Source organism: Heteronotia binoei, chromosome 19 (assembly GCF_032191835.1).
Source record: "Heteronotia binoei isolate CCM8104 ecotype False Entrance Well chromosome 19, APGP_CSIRO_Hbin_v1, whole genome shotgun sequence".
In the NCBI taxonomy this organism is placed as follows: domain Eukaryota; kingdom Metazoa; phylum Chordata; class Lepidosauria; order Squamata; family Gekkonidae; genus Heteronotia; species Heteronotia binoei.
The window spans coordinates 34,654,165-34,672,381 of record NC_083241.1 but is presented as its reverse complement, the minus strand read 5'-3'; the positions used below and the strand labels follow the sequence as shown (position 1 = coordinate 34,672,381).

Below are 18,217 nucleotides of genomic sequence, written 5' to 3'. Positions count from 1 at the left end.
GCGATTCCGTTCAGTGCTTCTCTCGGCTCTCTGGAAGTTCAGGGTTCCCTCTAAATTTAAAGGGGGACCAAGGCCTCGGGGGCCCAAAAGGCCTGGGGGACAAAAGAGCTGAGCCCCTAGGACTGGCTAAAGCCCCTTCGCTGTCAGCCTGCAGAGGAGGGATGAGCTCCAGGGAGAAGGGCTTGCCGGAAGACCCGGAAGGAATCGGGGAGCCCGAGGGGGTCCGAGGCATCTGGTCGGTGCCCTCGTTGGGGGAACTGCCCCTCGGCTGGTCTTCAGAGCCGGCGTGAGGCTGAGCCCCACACTGGGCCTGGCTCAGGTCCTCTCTGCTGCCTGTGAAGGGCGGCTCGTCGCTTTGTGGGGAAGGCACGGAGCTGTCGCTGCCCTGAGCGCTGTGCGAATCCTGCCCCGGGGTGACGGAGAGTCGAGGCACCAGGAGTTCGAGAGTGCTCCTTTCCGGGCGTTGCTTCGGAAGGTTGCGGATCAGCTGGATTTGCTGCTGGAACCTCAGCTTGGCTGTCACGGGGTGGAAAGAGAAGAGCGAGGTTCACATTTCCCGGAGAATTAACCGAGTCGTTCTGCTGTGGTCTGGGATGCGCTTGGAAAGGGAGCACCTAGGCACACTGCCTGGCTCTCCCCTATGGTGAGGGGTGGGGGGGGGGGAGAACTGGGCCAGGAATGCAGCCCTAATCTGTGAGGGTGCAGAGCAAAAACCCCTCTCCTCTTGCAGCTTTAGTTTGGAGCTGCTGAGAAGCTGCAAAGCAGCCATCGAGGTTGTGGGTTCTTGTTACGAACATAGCAAGAGCCCTGCTGGATCAGACCAGCGGTCCATCGAGTCCAGCATCCTGTCTCGCACGGTGGCCAACCAAATCACTAGTAAGGTTTGCCAGCTTCTGAACTGGTTCTTATAGCCCTCCCCCTCAAAGTTAAGCAGGGATCAGTCACAGTTGCCAGCCTCCAGGCAGGGCCTGGAGATCCCCCCAAATTATAACTGACCTCCAGCCAGCAGAGATTCCCCGGGAGAAAACGGCTGCTTTGGAGGGTGGACGCTATTGTCAAATGCTGCGCAATCCCCATCAATGGACATAGGAAGCTGCCTTCTACTGAATCAGACCCTCTTGGGTCCATCAAAGTCAGTATTGTCTACTCGGACTGGCAGCGGCTCTCCAGGGTCTCAAGCTGAGGTTTTTCACACCTATTTGCCTGGACCCTTTTAGTTGGAGATGCTGAGGATTGAACCTGGGACCTTCTGCTTCCCAAGCAGATGCTCTACCACTGAGCCACCGTCCCTCCCCTGCTCTCCAGGGTCTCAAGCTGAGGTTTTTCACACCTATTTGCCTGGACCCCTTTAGTTGGAGATGCTGAGGACTGAACCTGGGACCTTCTGCTTCCCAAGCAGATGCTCTACCACTGAGCCACTGTCCCTCCCCTGCTCTCCAGGGTCTCAAGCTGAGGTTTTTCACACCTATTTGCCTGGACCCTTTTTAGTTGGAGATGCCGGGGATTGAACTTGGGACCTTCTGCTTACCAAGCAGATGCTCTAACCTCTGAGCCACCGTCCCTCCCTAAATGATCACCTCTACGACGTTATCAGATAAGGTTCATTTATTAAATGAAGACATTACAGTTCGAAGACTGAGTCTGAGTGAGACTGAGCCCCGCAAGCTCAGGCATGCAGTTATAACCTTGAGTCCAGACCCTTCCATGTTTGAAACGCTAGGCGCCTTTTTCTCTAGCAATGAAGGATCCCTCCTAAATCCACCCCCCCCCCCGCCCTTTATCAGTTCCGGCTGAAACAGGTTACTCCAAAAGCGAAAGGCTCTGAGTCGTGGCTGACCTTCACAGCTTAATTGTACCCAGGCCTTTTTTTTCTTAGAAAAACCCCAGCAGGCACTCATTTGCATATTAGGCCACACCCCCGACACCAAGCCGGCCGAACTGCGTTCCTGCTAAAAAAAAGCCCTGATTGTACCGCATTCCCAGAGCGTGAAAAGTTACTTGTGTAATGTTACAGACATACCATGGTAGACATAGGCAAGCAAGCAAGTCGCACACAGAAATTCATCACTACTACGTTGGTCTGAACCAAAAATGGATGTGGCAAGAAGCATGGCAAGAAGAGCCAGTTTGGTGTAGTGATTAAGTGTGCGGACTCTTACCTGGGAGAACCGGGTTTGGTTCCCCACTCCTCCACTTGCAGCTGTTGGAATGGCCTCGAGTTAGCCATAGCTCTGGCAGGAGTTGCCTTTGAAAGGGCAGCGGCTGTAAAAAGCTCTCTCAGCCCCACCCACCTCGCAGGGTGTCTGTTGTGGGGAGGGGGAGGAAGGCAGAGGAGATTGTAAGCCGCTCTGAGTCTCTGATTCAGAGAGAAGGGCGGGGCATAAATCTGCAATTCTTCTTGATAGCTATAGCATTCTATCTCCATGAGGTCCTTCCCCTTCCCAAACCACACCATCCCCTGGTTGCGTGCCCCCCCCCCCACAAACAACAGGCATTTCTTATCCCAGAGTTGGCAACCCCAGGGTCGCTGTGTACTCCTGAACAGTGTCCGGTGCTGGTTACTCCATAGTAACTTTCCTGGGTAAAGCAAAAGAACCACATTTGGTTCAACTTATTTCTTGTAATCCTAGGCTTGAAAGACCTGGGGGTGGGGGCAGAGGTGTCTTCAGGAGGGGGTCATGCAAGGAAAAATAACCCCATGGAGGAAAAAAAAAAAAGGATTCAGGTCCTTGCTTGCCAACACCTCAGCAACAGAGAAAGTTGAGGACTAGCCTCTTGACACAACTATTCGTTGCTTACAACCTGCACATCAAAAGCGGGGAGCTGTGCCAGGAAGCCCTGTCCCTACCTTTCATTAGCGACTCGTTCTTCTGCTGCAGAGTTTGAATCTCGGAGGCCATGCAGGAGATCTAAAATGCAGAGAGGGCGAGAGAGGGTAGATATTCGGAAAATGGATCGGGTAGAGTGTACAAGCCATAAATGTTTCCAAAAGCCCAACTCGTCGATGGTTATCTGCTTTCCTGATAACAATTCCATCTAGCCCCTTCGTCTGAAGATTGAACCTATGACGCCGCCTTCTACTGAATCAGACCCTTAAAGGTCCATCAAAGTCAGTCTTGTCTACTCAGACTGGCAGCGGCTCTCCAGGGTCTCAAGTTGAGGCTTTTCACGCCTGCTTGCCTGGACCCTTTTTTGTTGGAGATGCCGGGGATTGAACTTGGGACCTTCTGCTTACTAAGCAGATGCTCTACCACTGAGCCACTGTCCCCCCTCCTCCTCCTCCTACATCTGAATCAGACCTTTGGTCCATCAAAGTCAGTACTGTCTACTCAGACTGGCAGCGGCTCTCCAGGGTCTCAAGCTGAGCTTTTTCACGCTGACTTGCCTGGACCCTTTTTCGTTGGAGAGGCCGGGGATTGAACCGGGGACCTTCAGCTTCCCAAGCAGATGCTCTGCCACTGAGCCACCGCCCCTCCCCATTCTAATCAAGCCAACTACTTGTGGAAAGGACCGTGTTAGAAGACCAGCTCTGCCATGCCACACTGGACATGCGGCAAGTGTTCCAGGGAGGGGCTTATTCTTTACTCCCAATGGTACTGCCCCAGAGACATAACGAGGACGTCTCACAAGGTCAATTCCAAAGAAGACAGTCCCTCTAGTGCAGAGCAGGCCTGTAGCCACGGGGGGGGGGAGGGGCTGACTTCCAGGGGGGCTCTGGGGTACAGTCTGCTTTTTTCATTTTCTTTTTGCCATGGGCTGAGCTGGCAAAACGTCATCAACAGCAGCCAGAGCCAGGAGAGCTGAGCAGGGCACACTGCACTGCGACAACAGCAACAGGTGGAGTGGAGGGGGGCACAGGAGTGGGACGTGCAGGAGAAGCCCTGGGGAATGGCCTGGGGAGAGGGGGGATGGATGCAGCTGGCTGCAAAGTGGGGGAGAGGCAGGTGGAAGGACCCCCCCCCCCCCGTTTGCAAAGCGCAGTCCCTTCTTCACTCCAAAGTTTTAGGGTCAGCTGCTTTGACTTGGCCGTTTTCAGAGCCTCCAGCTTTTGCCCCTACCCCAGGAAGCTTCTGAGAAGTGACAAGTGGATGGGAAAGGGGGTCCCCTGAGTTTTTAAAAAGCCAACTTTTAAAATCCTGGCCACAGCCCTGGTGCAAAGGTTCCCAAGCTTATTTGGCCTAATTCTAGCACTTTGACAGCCAGTCAGGGATATGTGGATTAGTAAAATATCAACACTCAAAAAGAGGAGCAGAAGACTGACGAAATCGTGCCACATGGGAAGGGGGAGAAAGGGGGTGCCCAGCAGCAACCCTGGCAGGGTGGGCCCTAGGAGGTTGCCTACTCTGCCTACTCCCATGCGCTGCCCCTGCAGAAGACACTCTTGTGTCTGGGGCACTGCAGTTGGCTGAAATCAACAGAAGCAACCACCTGGTAACCAGAGGACTGTAAGAAGCTTGAGATCTCTGCAGAATACCTTGTGAGAAGAAAGCTGCAGGTTGGAACTCTTCACAGAAGTTTGTGCAATTGCCTCAGTGCTTCCACTGTCCTGACTTGAACTGTGTTGCTGAGAGAGAAACTGCAAGCAACCTTGAGAAGCTGCTAGCTGTAGCAAGTATTGGCTGGGTTAGGCTTGCAAGGTTTTTCATTTCTGTGTTTCTTGTTTGTCTGTACACCTCTATGCTTTTATTCTGTCTTGTAAATAAACTGCATCCTTCTTATATTTTAAGTGGAAGGAGTTCTGGTCCTCATTACTAGTCTAATTGGGTGAATTTGCAGTAAGTAGCAGAGAAAAAGGAACCCTCTATTTTTGTTAATGGGAATTCTTCTCTAATGGGCAGGTCTGACAGAATGCAAAGTCTGCTCTCACCCTTGAGAAGAAGAGTAGTTTTTTACAACCCATTTTTCTCTACCCTAAAGAGTCTCAAAGTGACTTACAATCAGTCTTCCCTTTCTCTCCCCACAACAGACACCTTGAGAGGCAGGTGGGGCTGAGAGAGTTCTGGCCCAGGGAGAATTCTATAACAGAGAAGTAAACTGGCATTGTCCTACACAGGGCTTTTTTTGTAGCAGGAACTCCTTTCCATATTAAGCCACACACCCCTAATGTAGCCAATCCTCCTGGAGCTTACAGTAGGCCCCTTACTAAGAGCTCTGTAAGCTCTTGGAGGATTGGCTACATCAGGGGTGTGTGGCCTAATATGCAAATCAGCTCCTGCTAGAATTCTATCTCTGGACCCTGTACTAAGAGCCCTTAAGCTCTTGGAGGGTTGGCTCCTTCAGGGGTGTGTGGCCTAATATGCAAAGGAGCCCCTGCTAGAATTCTGTCCCTGGACCCTGTACTAAGAGCCCTGTAAGCTCTTGGAGGGTTGGCTCCATCAGGGGTGTGTGGCCTAATATGCAAAGCAGCTCCTGCTAGAATTCTATCTCTGGACCCTGTACGAAGAGCCCTGTAAGCTCTTGGAGGGTTGGCTCCTTCAGGGGTGTGTGGCCTAATATGCAAAGCAGCTCCTGCTAGAATTCTATCTCTGGACCCTGTACGAAGAGCCCTGTGAGCTCTTGGAGGATTGGCTCCATCAGGGTGTGTGGCCTAATATGCAAAGGCGTTCCTGCTACAAAAAAAAGCCCTGGTCATAAATCTGCTCCAAGGTTTGTGCCAGCTGCAAACAGCTGCCCCTTCCAGCTGTTTTGACGGAACTGCTGCCACATATGAGCTCCCCGCCTCAATTCATTGAGAAAGACCAGCAAACTGAGCAAAGTGTGATATCCTCTGGCACTGCAAGAGAGAGATGCCCTGCAATATGGTAGCTTATTCCCCTACCGTTTCCGTTTTCTCTTTCAGCAGTTGCTGCAGGCGTGGCACTTCTGTGCTGTTGCTGGGAACATCTGAGGCTGCAGGCTGCTCTGCCGGAGGCCTGGTAGACTCCGGTGCACCCTGTACAGAGATACGAAGGAAAACGTCTGGGAATCACTGAAGGCTGTTCATGGCTGTCTTTAAAGAGCTACAGCCAGGCCTCCAGCTAGCAGTGTTGCAGCCAAACCCATACAAAACAATTGCGTGCCTTGAAAAAGGCAAACAAGAATTCTCCTTGCAAGTCACCTGTTCTTGTTGGCTCCTTGAGAAATGGCAAGGCTCTACGACCGCCCACATAAAACCAAGAGCCAGGAGGCAACCTCAGAGGAAGGCCTCAGTCTCTGTGCCCTGTTGTTGGCCCTCCAGAGAAACTGGCTGGTCACTGCATGAGATAGAATGCTGGACTAGATATATCAGTGGTCTCATCCAGCAGGGTTCTTCTGATGTTCTTACGGCAGCAGGCACTCTGCCCTGCTGTTGGCCCACTAGAGGAACTGCCTGGCCCCTGTGTGAGACAGAACGCTGGACTGGATGGACCACTGGTCTCATCCAGCAGGGTTCTTCTGATGTTCTAATGGCGGTCTTGGCCTATCTGCCCTGTTGTTCACCCTACAGAGGAACTGGTTGGTCCCTGTGTGAGACAGGATGCTGGACTAGATGGACCACTGGTCTGACCCAGCAGGGCTCTTCTTATATGCTTATGAAGACCTCCGCCTCTATGCCCTGTTTTTAGCCCTACACAGGAACTGGTTGGCCACTGAGTGAGACAGGAGGCTGGAATAGATGGACCGCTGGTCTGGTCCAGCAGGGTTCTTCTGATGTTCTTACGGCAGTCTTGGCCTCTCTGCCCTGCTGTTGGCCCTCTAGAGGAACTGGTTGGCCCCTGTGTGAGACAGGACGCTGGACTAGATGGACCACTGGTCTGGTCCAGCAGGGCTCTTCTGACATTCTTATGAAGGCCTCAGCCTCTCTGCCCTGTTGTTCACCCTACAGAGGAACTGCCTGGCCACTGAGTGAGACAGGACGCTGGCCTAGATGGACCACTGCTCTGCTCCAGCAGGGCTCTCCCAATATTCTTAAGAGTCAAACCACAGGCATGATGGTGGTCATAACAAGAAGTCTCAAAAGTCATGAACGGAAGAGGCAGGATTTCTTACCAGGACCCCTTGAGATTTCTGAGGCTCCCACAACCTCTCTTCCTTGCCTCCTCCAGGCTGCTTCTTGGACTGCTCCAGCAGCTGCCTCTGCCTGAAAAGCCCTTTCAGCTGTTGTGGAGGAAGAAAACATCAGATCCAGAGGTGGATTCCAGACAAAGCAGATTGCCTGGCGGGGATAGGTGGGAATTCAGTAGGGCTTTTTTTTTGTAGCAGAAGCTCCTTTGCATATTAGGCCACACACCCCTGATGTAGCCAATCCTCCTGGAGCTTACAGTAGGCCGTGTACAAAGAGCCCTGTAAGCTCTTGGAGGATTGGCTCCATCAGGGGTATGGGCCTAATATGCAAAGGAGGTCCCACTACAAAAAGAAATGAAACGCTTCTTTACAGGAGTGATTAAAATGTGGAATCTGCTGCCAGAGGACGTAGCGATGGCCACAGTTTTAAAAGGGGGTCAATTGGATTCACGGAGGAGAGGCCCATCAGTGGCTACTGTCCATGATGACCATAGGAAATGTCCATGTTCAGAGGCAGTCAGTCTCTGAATCCTGGTCCTAAGAGGCAACATCAGGGGAAGGCCTCGGCTTCTATGCTCTGCCGTTGGCTGTTCAGTCGAGCTGGTTGGCCACTGTGTGAGACAGGATGCTGGACTAGATGGACCACTGGTCTGATCCAGCAGGGCTCTTCTGGTGTTCTTATGAAGGCCTCAGCCTCTCTGCCCTGTTTTTGGCCCTCCAGATGAACTGGCTGGCCACTGTGGGAGACAGGAGGCTGGACTAGATGGACCCCTGGTCTGACCCAGCAAGGCTCTTCTGATGTTATGATGGCCTCAGCCTCTGTGCCCTGTTGGCCCTCCAGAGGAACTGGCTGGCCACTGTGTGAGACAGGATGCTGAACTAGATGGACTCTCACTGGTTATATCCAGCAGGGCTCTTCTGATGTTCTTGTGATGGCCTTGGGCTCTATGCCCTGATTCACTCTCCAGAGGAACTGGTTGGCCACTGTGTGAGACAGGAAGCTGGACTAGATGGACCACCGGTCTCAGCCAGCAAGGCTCTTCTGATGTTCTTATGAAGGCCTCAGCCTCTGTGCCCTGTTGGCCCTCCAGAGGAACTGGCTGCCCACTGTGGGAGATAGGATGCTGAACTAGATGGACCACCAGTCTCAGCCAGCAGTTCTTCTTATGTTGGGCAATCTGGTTTAGATGCAGTATTTCGGCACGTTAATAGTTTGCACTGGGTTGTGATGCTTGTTCGATGTATTTCATTTCTGGCACCATTCTCCCAATCCGGAAAGTGTCGTTAATCTGAGTGGTATTCAGTCATAAGGAACAAGATCGCCTCAGGGCATTTTATTGAGAAACGAAAGCCAACAGTTTACTTGTGGCTTCCAGATGTCTTGCGTCAACCAGAATTGCTCCTGGCTCAGACTAAAGAGATGAGACAAATCTGTGGCGGGAGGGGCCTGTCAAGGGCTATCATCCACTCCAGGGGTGGCCAACGGTAGCTCTCCAGATGTTTTTTGCCTACAACTCCCATCAGCCCCAGCCAGCATGGCTGGGGCTGATGGGAGTTGTAGGCAAAAAACATCTGGAGAGCTACCATTGGCCACCCCTGATCTACTCTGACCCAAGCTCAGAGGGACCCCCAGGTTCCATGGCACTGTGCCTCCAAAAACTAAATGCTGGTGGGCCTGTTGTCTTTACACCCTACTTTTTATTTCTTTTAGGAAACTTCTTATTAACCAGTGTTAATAATAATAATAAGATGATATTGGATTTATATCCCACCCTCCACTCCGAAGAGTCTCAGAGCAGCTCACAAGCTCCTTTCCCTTCCTCCCCCACAACAGACACCCAGTGAGGTAGATGAAGATATTGGATTTATATCCCGCCCTCCACTCCGAAGAGTCTCAGAGCGGCTCACAATCTCCTTTCCCTTCCTCCCCCACAACAGACACCCTGTGAGGTGGGTGGAGCTGGAGAGGGCTCTCACAGCAGCTGCCCTTTCAAGGACAATCTCTGCCAGGGCTATGGCTGACCCACGGCCATGCTAGTGGGTGCAAGTGGAGGAGTGGGGAATCAAACCTGGTTCTCCCAGATAAGAGTCTGCTCACTTCACCACTACACCAAACTGGGATGCTGGTCTAGATGGACCTTAGATCTGATCCAACAGAGCTGTTCATTTCTGTAAACCTAGCATATTTCCATCCTGCCTTTCCTCTAGATGGCCAAACTTGCTTAATATAAGAGCCACATAGAATAAATGTCAGATGTTTGAGAGCCACAAGATGTGAATGTCAGATGTTTGAGGGAAGGAAGGAAGGAAGGAAGGAAGGAAGGAAGGAAGGAAGGAAGGAAGGAAGGAAGGAAGGAAGGAAGGAAGGAAGGAAGGAAGGAAGGAAGGAAGGAATAGATGGGGGAGGGAGAAGTGGAAATAAATCAACTTTAACTTTAAATGCATTCTCCATGCTGCCAGCTGGCTTGGCTTGGAGAAGTGATTTAAAGAGAGAGATGCCTTCTCCAAGCCAGCCAATGGGGTGGGAGGGGGTGGGCTTCGAGAGCCACACAATATATGTGGAAGCGTCACATGTGGCTCCTGAGCCACAGTTTGGCCACCCCTGCTCTAGAAGGCACCCTACCTGGTATTCCCTCCCTCATTTCATCCGCAAAAGAACCCTGTATGGGAGGTGAGGTTAAGAGACCGTAATGTAATGTTAGAGCGTCAGTCTGGGATCCGAAAGACTGAGGTTCTGTGAGACGCCCCACGATGCCACAAAAGCTGCTGGCTGACCTCCTACTGGTCACTCTCAACCCAAGGGTCAAACAGGAGCTGCAGATACCCCTTCACCTCCTCGGAAGGGAGACAGGAGAAAAGTGTACATTTGACCTAAGACTACCCCACTGATTGGCGATCTGAACCTGGCTCTCCCAAGGCCTCACCCGATTCCATAACCACTACACCACACTGTTCCTCATTCATTCCGCTGCATGCTTGGATATGCCAACGAGTGGGATTCCAGCTCAGGCCGGGCAGAGCAGGATACGGGGGGAAGATGGTCAGAAACACCCTTCGGCGAACCGGTTTAGGTTTGAAGCATAAAAAATGCTTCTAATTGCCCCTGGCTTCCAGCGACAAAACAGACTCTCTAAAAGCTCATTAACGGGAATGCGCCAAAGAAGAAAAGCAAACAAAACTACATCTTTATATATAGCAGCGGCAGACTCACGTCAGCAGGGAAAGAGGGCGCAAGCGTTGAAGGCCTCCAGCGGCTCACGACACCCATGCCGTGACATTTCCCTGGGCCCACTCTCCTCCCAAGAGGCGTGAACAGCAGGATGAATCAGAGGGGAAGAGCGGAAGGCCCGAGATGAGCAGCGACTCACCTGCTCCGTCACCAGCTGGTGTCGATGTCTCAGAATCTCCTTTTCCTCCTGGGGGCTCTGGGTGACTTTTGCAACAGGATCTGGGCTTGGACTCTGGACCTAAGAGGTGGGGGGGGGGAGATTAAACAGACCTGCGTAGGTAGAAAGGAACAAGCAGGCAGCCACCCACAGAAATGCCAAGAAAACGATGGAAGAGATCCAGGTTTGCTTATGAGATTTTTAATCAAGCCGGGGAGAGAGAAGGTAGAGAAAGAAGTACTTTTTTCCCTTTCTCACAATACAAGAACTTCTTTTCAAGGACAACCTCTGCCAGAGCTCTGGCTGACCCAAGGCCGTTCCAGCAGCTGCAAGTGGAGGAGTGGGGAATCCAACCCGGTTCTCCCAGATAAGAGTCTGCACCCTTAGAACTATGGCTGACCCAAGGCCATGCCAGCAGGTGCAAGTGGAGGAGTGGGGAATCAAACCCGGTTCTCCCAGACAAGAGTCTGCACACTTAGAGCTATGGCTGACCCAAGGCCATGCCAGCAGGTGCAAGTGGAGGAGTGGGGAATCAAACCCGGTTCTCCCAGATAAGAGTGCACACTTAGAGCTATGGCTGACCCAAGGCCATGCCAGCAGCTGCAAGTGGAGGAGTGGGGAATCCAACCCGGTTCTCCCAGATAAGAGTCTGCACCCTTAGAGCTATGGCTGACCCAAGGCCGTTCCAGCAGCTGCAAGTGGAGGAGTGGGGAATCAAACCCGGTTCTCCCAGATAAGAGTCCACGCACTTAACCACTACACCAAACTGGCTCCCTCAGACAACCAAATTGAAGCTCTTTCTGTGCTGGGCCTTTGTGAAAACATCATGCAAAGTGTAAAATATATTCTGAGGCACTTAAAAAAAACCCACCCTGACACCCAGCTTTCCTGTTATGGTTCGCTTACCAACTTGGGAACTGGAGCCCAGTCCGCTAGACTCCCTTTCAAAAGCTCCCGCAGCTGATACAAGCACGCCAAGGTCCGATCTTCCTTCTCTCGTTTTTCTGCACCTTTCTCAGCAGGGAGGGAAAGCGAGAGGTCAGAGCGGAGCCAGAAAAGCACTGAGGAAGGACTACCCAAGCACTCCCAATGCCAACCCGAGTATTCTACATCTGCAGCCCACGCCGACTTTTGTTATGGCTCATTATGGATCGGGGATAATTGAAGGTGGGGATTGAAAGCTCTTACTTCGAATCGCTTGATTCAGCCGGGCCAGAGCTGCTCTACAGCGGTGGCACGTCCCCTGGGATCCGCTGTCTTCACCCAGCACGTTCTCCTGTGCTTCTAGGGTCTCCAGAGCTGTATTGGACCCAGGCCTCAGGAGCTCCTGTACAGCTTCCGTTTCTGCCAGCTGAGAAGAGCGCCGTTTCAGTTTCAGTTTATTGCAATTTATATCCCGCCCTTCCCACCGAAGTGGCTCAGGGCGGCTCGCAACATATAAGATCTAACATAAATTTTAGATTTAAAATGCATCAAGTTACAGCAGTTAAAACAGTAAAATAAAACATATCAAACAAGTGATCTATCAGAATACTACACTACAACCTTCTATAGAGTTTCCAATGCCAGTTTGGGGAGGGATGGTGGCTCAGTGGTAGAGCATCTGCTTGGTAAGCAGAAGGTCCCAGGTTCAATCCCCGGCATCTCCAACTAAAAAGGGTCCAGGCAAATAGGTGTGAAAAACCTCAGCTTGAGACCCTGGAGAGCCGCTGCCAGTCTGAGTAGACAATACTGACTTTGATGGACCAAGGGTCTGATTCAGTATAAGGCAGCTTCATATGTTCAAAATGAGAAGACAATACTGACTTTGATGGACCAAGGGTCTGATTTAGTATAAGGCAGCTTCATATGTCCAGTTACTTATAGGCCAGTCAGAAGAGGGCTGTCTTACAGGCCCTGCGGAACTGGCCAAGGTCACCGAAGGGAGGTCAGCCAGGAGGAAAGAGCAGGAGGCAGAAAGAGAGAGAGGCGTCCCTGTTTCATTATGAGGCGAAAGTGTCGGCAAGGCGCAGCTGACTGACGGGGACCCCCTGCCTTTTTCATGGCAAGAGGCGTTCAGAGGTGGTTTGCCGTTGCCTGCCTCTGCACAGCGACTCCGGATTCCCCTGGCGGTCTCTCCTCCACATACTAACCAGGGCCGACCCGGCTTAGCTTCTGAGAGATAACGAGATCGGGCTAGCTTGGGCCATCCAGGTCAGGGCCATAGACCGACAGAGGCGGTTTCCCATTACCTGCCTCTGCCCAGCAACCCTGGCCAACTCGATCTCTCATCCAAGGACTAAGCAAGACTGAGATCTGATGAGATCAGGCTAGCCTGGGCCACGCAGGCCAGAGCGGGTGAACAGCAGTGGTTTGCCCTTGCCTGCCTCTGCGCAGCAACCCTGGGCTTCCTCGGTTGTCTCCCCTCTAAGGACCAGCCAGGGCCAACCCTGCTTCGCTTCTGAGATTGGTGAGGTCGGGCGAGGCTGGGCCATCCAGGTGAGGGCGGATGAGCAGAGGTGGTTTGCCTTTGCCTGCCTCTGCCTAGCCGCCCTGGATTTCATTGGTGGTCTCCCATCCAAAGAGTGATCAGGGCCTTACTTAGCTTCTGAGATCTCAGGGAAGCTGGGCTAGCCTGGGCCGTCCAGGTCAGGACCTCTACTTCATGAGACACCCCCCCAAAAAAACTTAATTGTGGGTTCTTTCTGTTCTTAGAAGAGCCCCGTGGCGCAGAGTGGTAAAGCTGCAGTACTGCAGTCGGAGCCCTCTGCTCATGACCCGAGTTCGATCCCAGCGGAAGCTGGGTTCAGGTAGCCGGCTCAAGGTTGACTCAGCCTTCCATCCTTCTGAGGTCAGTAAAATGAGTACCCAGCTTGCTGGGGGGAAAGTGTAATGACCGGGGAAGGCAATGGCAAACCACCCCGTAAAAGTCTGCCGTGAAAACATTGTGAAAGCAGCATCACCCCAGAGTCGGAAACGACTGGTGCTTGTACAGGGGAAATTTCCTTTTTTTCCTGTTCTTAAGACCAGGCCTAAGATTTCCATCTGGAGGCTGTCGGCCCTCGTCTGCGCCTGAAGCATCTGCCTCACGAATGGTCAACTTTATTCATATTTCTTTCAAGCATCTGTTTCTCACTTTTTTCTCCTGTTAGACGGGCTCCAAAGCAACGTGCGCCGTGCGTGAAAACAAACACGATCACACATCAACGCAAATTTTAAAAAGGCTACTTGGGACACCAAAAGCATATCTGGGGGGGGAAAAGATGGGTTTTAGAAAACCTCCAAAACCCACATAAGACTGGGGCCATCCCAGCGGATTACCACAGATACCCTCCTTCGTGGGGTTGCCATCCTCCAGGAGGGACAGGCAGAAAAGCCTTGAGGCATCCATGCCAAAACCAGCCTCAATAATTCAATTATTTATACAAAACTTTTTTTGACTTCTGTGGCAGCGCAGAGCGGTAAAGCAGCAGTAGTGCAGTACTGTGGTCTGAACTCTCTGCTCACGACCTGAGTTCGATTCCGGCGGAAGCTGGATTCAGGTAGCCAGCCCAAGGTTGACTCAGCCTTCCATCCTTCCGAGGTCGGTCAAATGAGTCCCCAGCTTGCTGCGGGGAAAGTGTAGATGACTGGGGAAGGCAAGGGCAAACCGCCCCGTAAAAAGTCTGCCGTGAAAACGTTGTGAAAGCAACGTCACTCCAGAGTCGGAAATGACTGCACAGGGGACCTTTCCTTTATTACTTTAGCAGCCCTGTGGCGCAGAGTGGTAAAGCAGCAGTACTGCAATCAGAACTCTCTGCTCACGATCTGAGTTCTATCCCGGCGAAAGCTGGATTCAGGTAGCCGGCCCAAGATTGACTCAGCCTTCCATCCTTCCGAGGTCGGTAAAATGAGTCCCCAGCTTGCTGGGGGGAAAGCGTAGATGACTGGGGAAGGCAAGGGCAAACCACCCCGTAAAAAAGTCTGCCGTGAAAACGTTGTGAAAGCAACGTCACCCCGGAGTCGGAAACGACTGGTGCTTGCGCAGGGGACCTTTCCTTTCCTTTCTACTTACAGATAGCACAATTCTGTATAAAGTGCTGTCCCATTTTCTGCCTGTTGCGCTTTATATAGAATTGTGTTATCTATAAGTAAAAAAGTTTTGTATGCATAACTGAATTATTGAGGCTGGTTTTGGCGTGGAGGCCTCAAGGCTTTCCACCTGTTCCGTTTTCCACGTTACTCTTTTTTGGTCGCTATACTCCAGGTGGGGCCTGGAGATCTCTCAGAATTCCAACTGACCTCCAGACAATGGAGATCAGCTCTCTTGGGGAAAACGGCCGCTTTGGAGGATGGACTCTGGCGCTACCCTGTCCTGTGGTCCTTCCTCATCGACAAACCCTGCCTTCCCTCCCCAAATCTCTAGGAATTTCCCGAGATAGAACTGGCCAATCCCGTCGCCCAGCCCCAGGCTTCCTCCGAGGCCTCTCCTACCTTCGTTTCCAGCAAAGATGTTTTCCTTTCTTTCTCCGCTCTGGCCTCATCTCCGGCTTCCTTGAGGCGTCTCAGGGCCTGTTCTCTGAAGACACAAGAATCATCTTCAGTGACAGGCCCACAGAAAGCCCAGACAATACCTGTGCTGTTATTACTTCTCAGTAGCGAGCAAATAACACGGCCTCTCTCTGGGTTGGGCCTCCACTGAGGGGACAGATTTTACATCCTGCCTTTCTTTGGACAGGGAGCTCAAGGTGGGCATATCTGGGCATTGCCCCCAGGCACGCAGCAGACTCAGGTTCACTTAGACTTAGGGCCTTTTTTGCAGCAAGAACTCCTTTGCATATTAGGCCACACACCCCTGATGGAGCCAACCCTCCAAGAGCTCACAGGGCTCTTAGTACAGGGTCCAGGGATAGAATTCTAGCAGGGGCTCCTTTGCATATTAGGCCACACACCCCTGATGGAGCCAACCCTCCAAGAGCTCACAGGGCTCTTAGTACAGGGTCCAGGGATAGAATTCTAGCAGGGGCTCCTTTGCATATTAGGCCACACACCCCTGATGGAGCCAACCCTCCAAGAGCTCACAGGGCTCTTAGTACAGGGTCCAGGGATAGAATTCTAGCAGGGGCTCCTTTGCATATTAGGCCACACACCCCTGATGGAGCCAACCCTCCAAGAGCTTACAGGGCTCTTAGTACAGGGTCCAGGGACAGAATTCTAACAGGGGCTCCTTTGCATATTAGGCCATACACCCCTGATGGAGCCAACCCTCCAAGAGCTTACAGGGCTCTTAGTACAGGGTCCAGGGACAGAATTCTAACAGGGGCTCCTTTGCATATTAGGCCATACACCCCTGATGGAGCCAATCCTCTAAGAACTTCCAGGGTTCTTAGTACAGGGTCCTGTGTGTCCTTTATAAAGTTTATATCTCCCGTAACTGGCATTACCTTTTGTGGTGCACGTGGTCCGGTCTGACAAAGGGAATTTTATGTCAGATTTGGCCCTCATAAGAACATGAGAGAAGCCATGTGGGATCAGGCCAATGGCCCATCCAGTCCAACACTATGAGTCACATAAGAACATAAGAGAAGTCATGTTGGATCAGGCCAGTGGCCCCTCCCGTCCAGCACTGTGTCACATAAGAACAAGAGAAGCCATGTTGGATCAGGCCAGTGGCCCCTCCCGTCCAACACTCTGTGTCACATAAGAACATAAGAGAAGCCATGTTGGATCAGGCCAGTGACCCATCCAGTCCAACACTCTATGTCACATAAGAACATAAGAGAAGCCATGTTGGATCAGGCCAGTGGCCCATCCAGTCCAACACTCTATGTCACATAAGAACATAAGAGAAGCCATGTTGGATCAGGCCAGTGGCCCATCCAGTCCAACATTCTGTGTCACATAAGAACATAAGAGAAGCCATGTTGGATCAGGCCAATGGCCCCTCCAGTCCAACACTGTGTCACATAAGAACATAAGAGAAGCCATGTTGGATCAGGCCAATGGCCCATCCAGTCCAGCACTCTGCGTCACACAGTGGTCAAAAACCCCCAGGTGCCATTAGGAGGTAATAAGAGCCCTGTGTGTGTATGTATATATATGTGTTTATATGTATGTACGTGTGTGTATATACATACACACACGCACACATATATTGGCCACTGTGTGACACAGAGTGTTGAACTAGATGGGCCATTGGCCTGATCCAACATGGCTTCTCTTATGTTCTTATGAGGTCCACCAGTGGGGCCAGGACATTAGAAGCCCTCCCACTGTGCCCTCCCCAAACACCCAGAATACAGAACATCACTTGCCCCAGACAGAGAGTTCCAAGAATAAGCTGTGGCTAATAGCCACTGATGGACCTCTGCTCCAGGTGTTTATCCAATCCCTTCTCGAAGCTGGCTATGCTTGCAGCCGCCACCACCTCCCGTGGCTGTGGATTCCATGTGCTAATCACCCTTTGGCTGAAGAAGGACTTCCTTTTATCAGTTCTTGTACCAAACAAGTTTGACACCTCTGCCCTATAGCATTAAGGGTCAATCAACCCCTGCACATCTCTTCCTCAAAATGAATGTCACATTCTCCTTCCACACCCTGAGTTGCACAGAGGTGAGGTCTGTGCCAACATGTGTCGGAAGACTGGCTGGCTGCGGGGAAGTTAAATCCTTACTGGGCTGCTGGTGCCCATGAGCGAGCCGCAGAGGTGCTGAGAGCGCTGCAGGGTCAGCTTGACTCAGATCTAGCTGGCAACATGGATAACCAGGGTCAGTTCGGCAACCGACTCCTTTTGTGCTACCTCTGGTTGGGTTCAAGCCAAGCGGTCCCCTGCAGTGTTCCCTCTTAGCTGAGTTAGTGCGAGCTAGCTCGCAGATTTTTAGCCTCCAGCTCATACATTTTTGTCTTAGCTCAGGAAAAATGGCCCCAGAGGAGTCAACTAATTTATGCAGCAGCTCACAACTTTAATGCCAGTAGCTCACAAAGCAGAATTTTTGCTCACAAGACTGCATTGCTTAGAGGAAGTACTGGGACCCTGTAGCAGTGTCCCACCTGAGCAGCAGCAGTGTCAGAGGAAGAGAAGGGCAAACCCTAAACCCTGAGCTCACTTTTCTCCGGGGCTATTTCAGCATCTCAGTCCACCCTGGCCTGATGGTGTTCACTCGTGTCTGGGAAAGCTTCTGCCATAGTAATAATGAACAGACTTAAATACTCCTTTTGCGGGGGGGTGTTTCCTGCCCAAGGTCCACACTTTGTGCTACCCACCCCTCCTGCAACGGCCCCCCCCCTCTTGAGTTTGCTTACTTCTCTGCCAGCTGCTCTTCCAGAGAGGCGACGAGTCGATCTAAGTGCTGTTTCTCCGAGCTACATTCTGCATACTGCAAAGAGAACATAAGAGAAGCCATTTTAGATCAGGCCAGTGGCCCATCCAATCCAACATTCTGTGTCACACAGAGGCCAAAAAATACCAAGCACCATCACGAGGTCCATCAGTTCACTCAGGAAGGTGGGGTAGGGCTGAGTCATTATTTTGTAGGAGCTTCCCGGGCTGTGAGAACCTCCTCAGGAAAGCTCCTCCAATAGCATGTCACAGTCTGCAAAGCTCCTACAAAATAATGACTCAGTCCTACCCCACCTTCCTGAGTGGATATAAATTACCTGCCTGCCATTTTCTTTTCACTTTGACCCAGAGATAACTCTGGTTTTCTGGGTTATAGCTCTGAGGATGCCAGTCACAGTTGCTGGCGAAATGTCAGGTCTCACAATACCAAGACCACAGCCACACAGCCCGGAAAATCTACAACAACTATCTTTTAAGCATGTTTTATTTAAAAACTTTTTTTAAAAAAATC

The 18,217-nt window shown here is 51.7% G+C and overlaps 1 protein-coding gene across 1 annotated transcript; it reads right to left on the bottom strand.

Annotated features, from left to right (window-relative positions):
- On the bottom strand, nt 1–17,770 carry LOC132587671 (uncharacterized). The gene is made up of 9 exons (XM_060259988.1): nt 17,670–17,770; nt 14,862–14,946; nt 11,598–11,760; nt 11,316–11,419; nt 10,392–10,490; nt 7,009–7,116; nt 5,819–5,932; nt 2,849–2,909; nt 1–516 (listed from the first exon to the last, which is right to left on the bottom strand). Exons 1-9 carry the CDS (start codon nt 17,768–17,770, stop codon nt 11–13), a joined length of 1,341 nt encoding a protein of 446 aa, XP_060115971.1. The 3' UTR covers nt 1–10.
- Nucleotides 17,771–18,217: the final 447 nt, after the last annotated feature.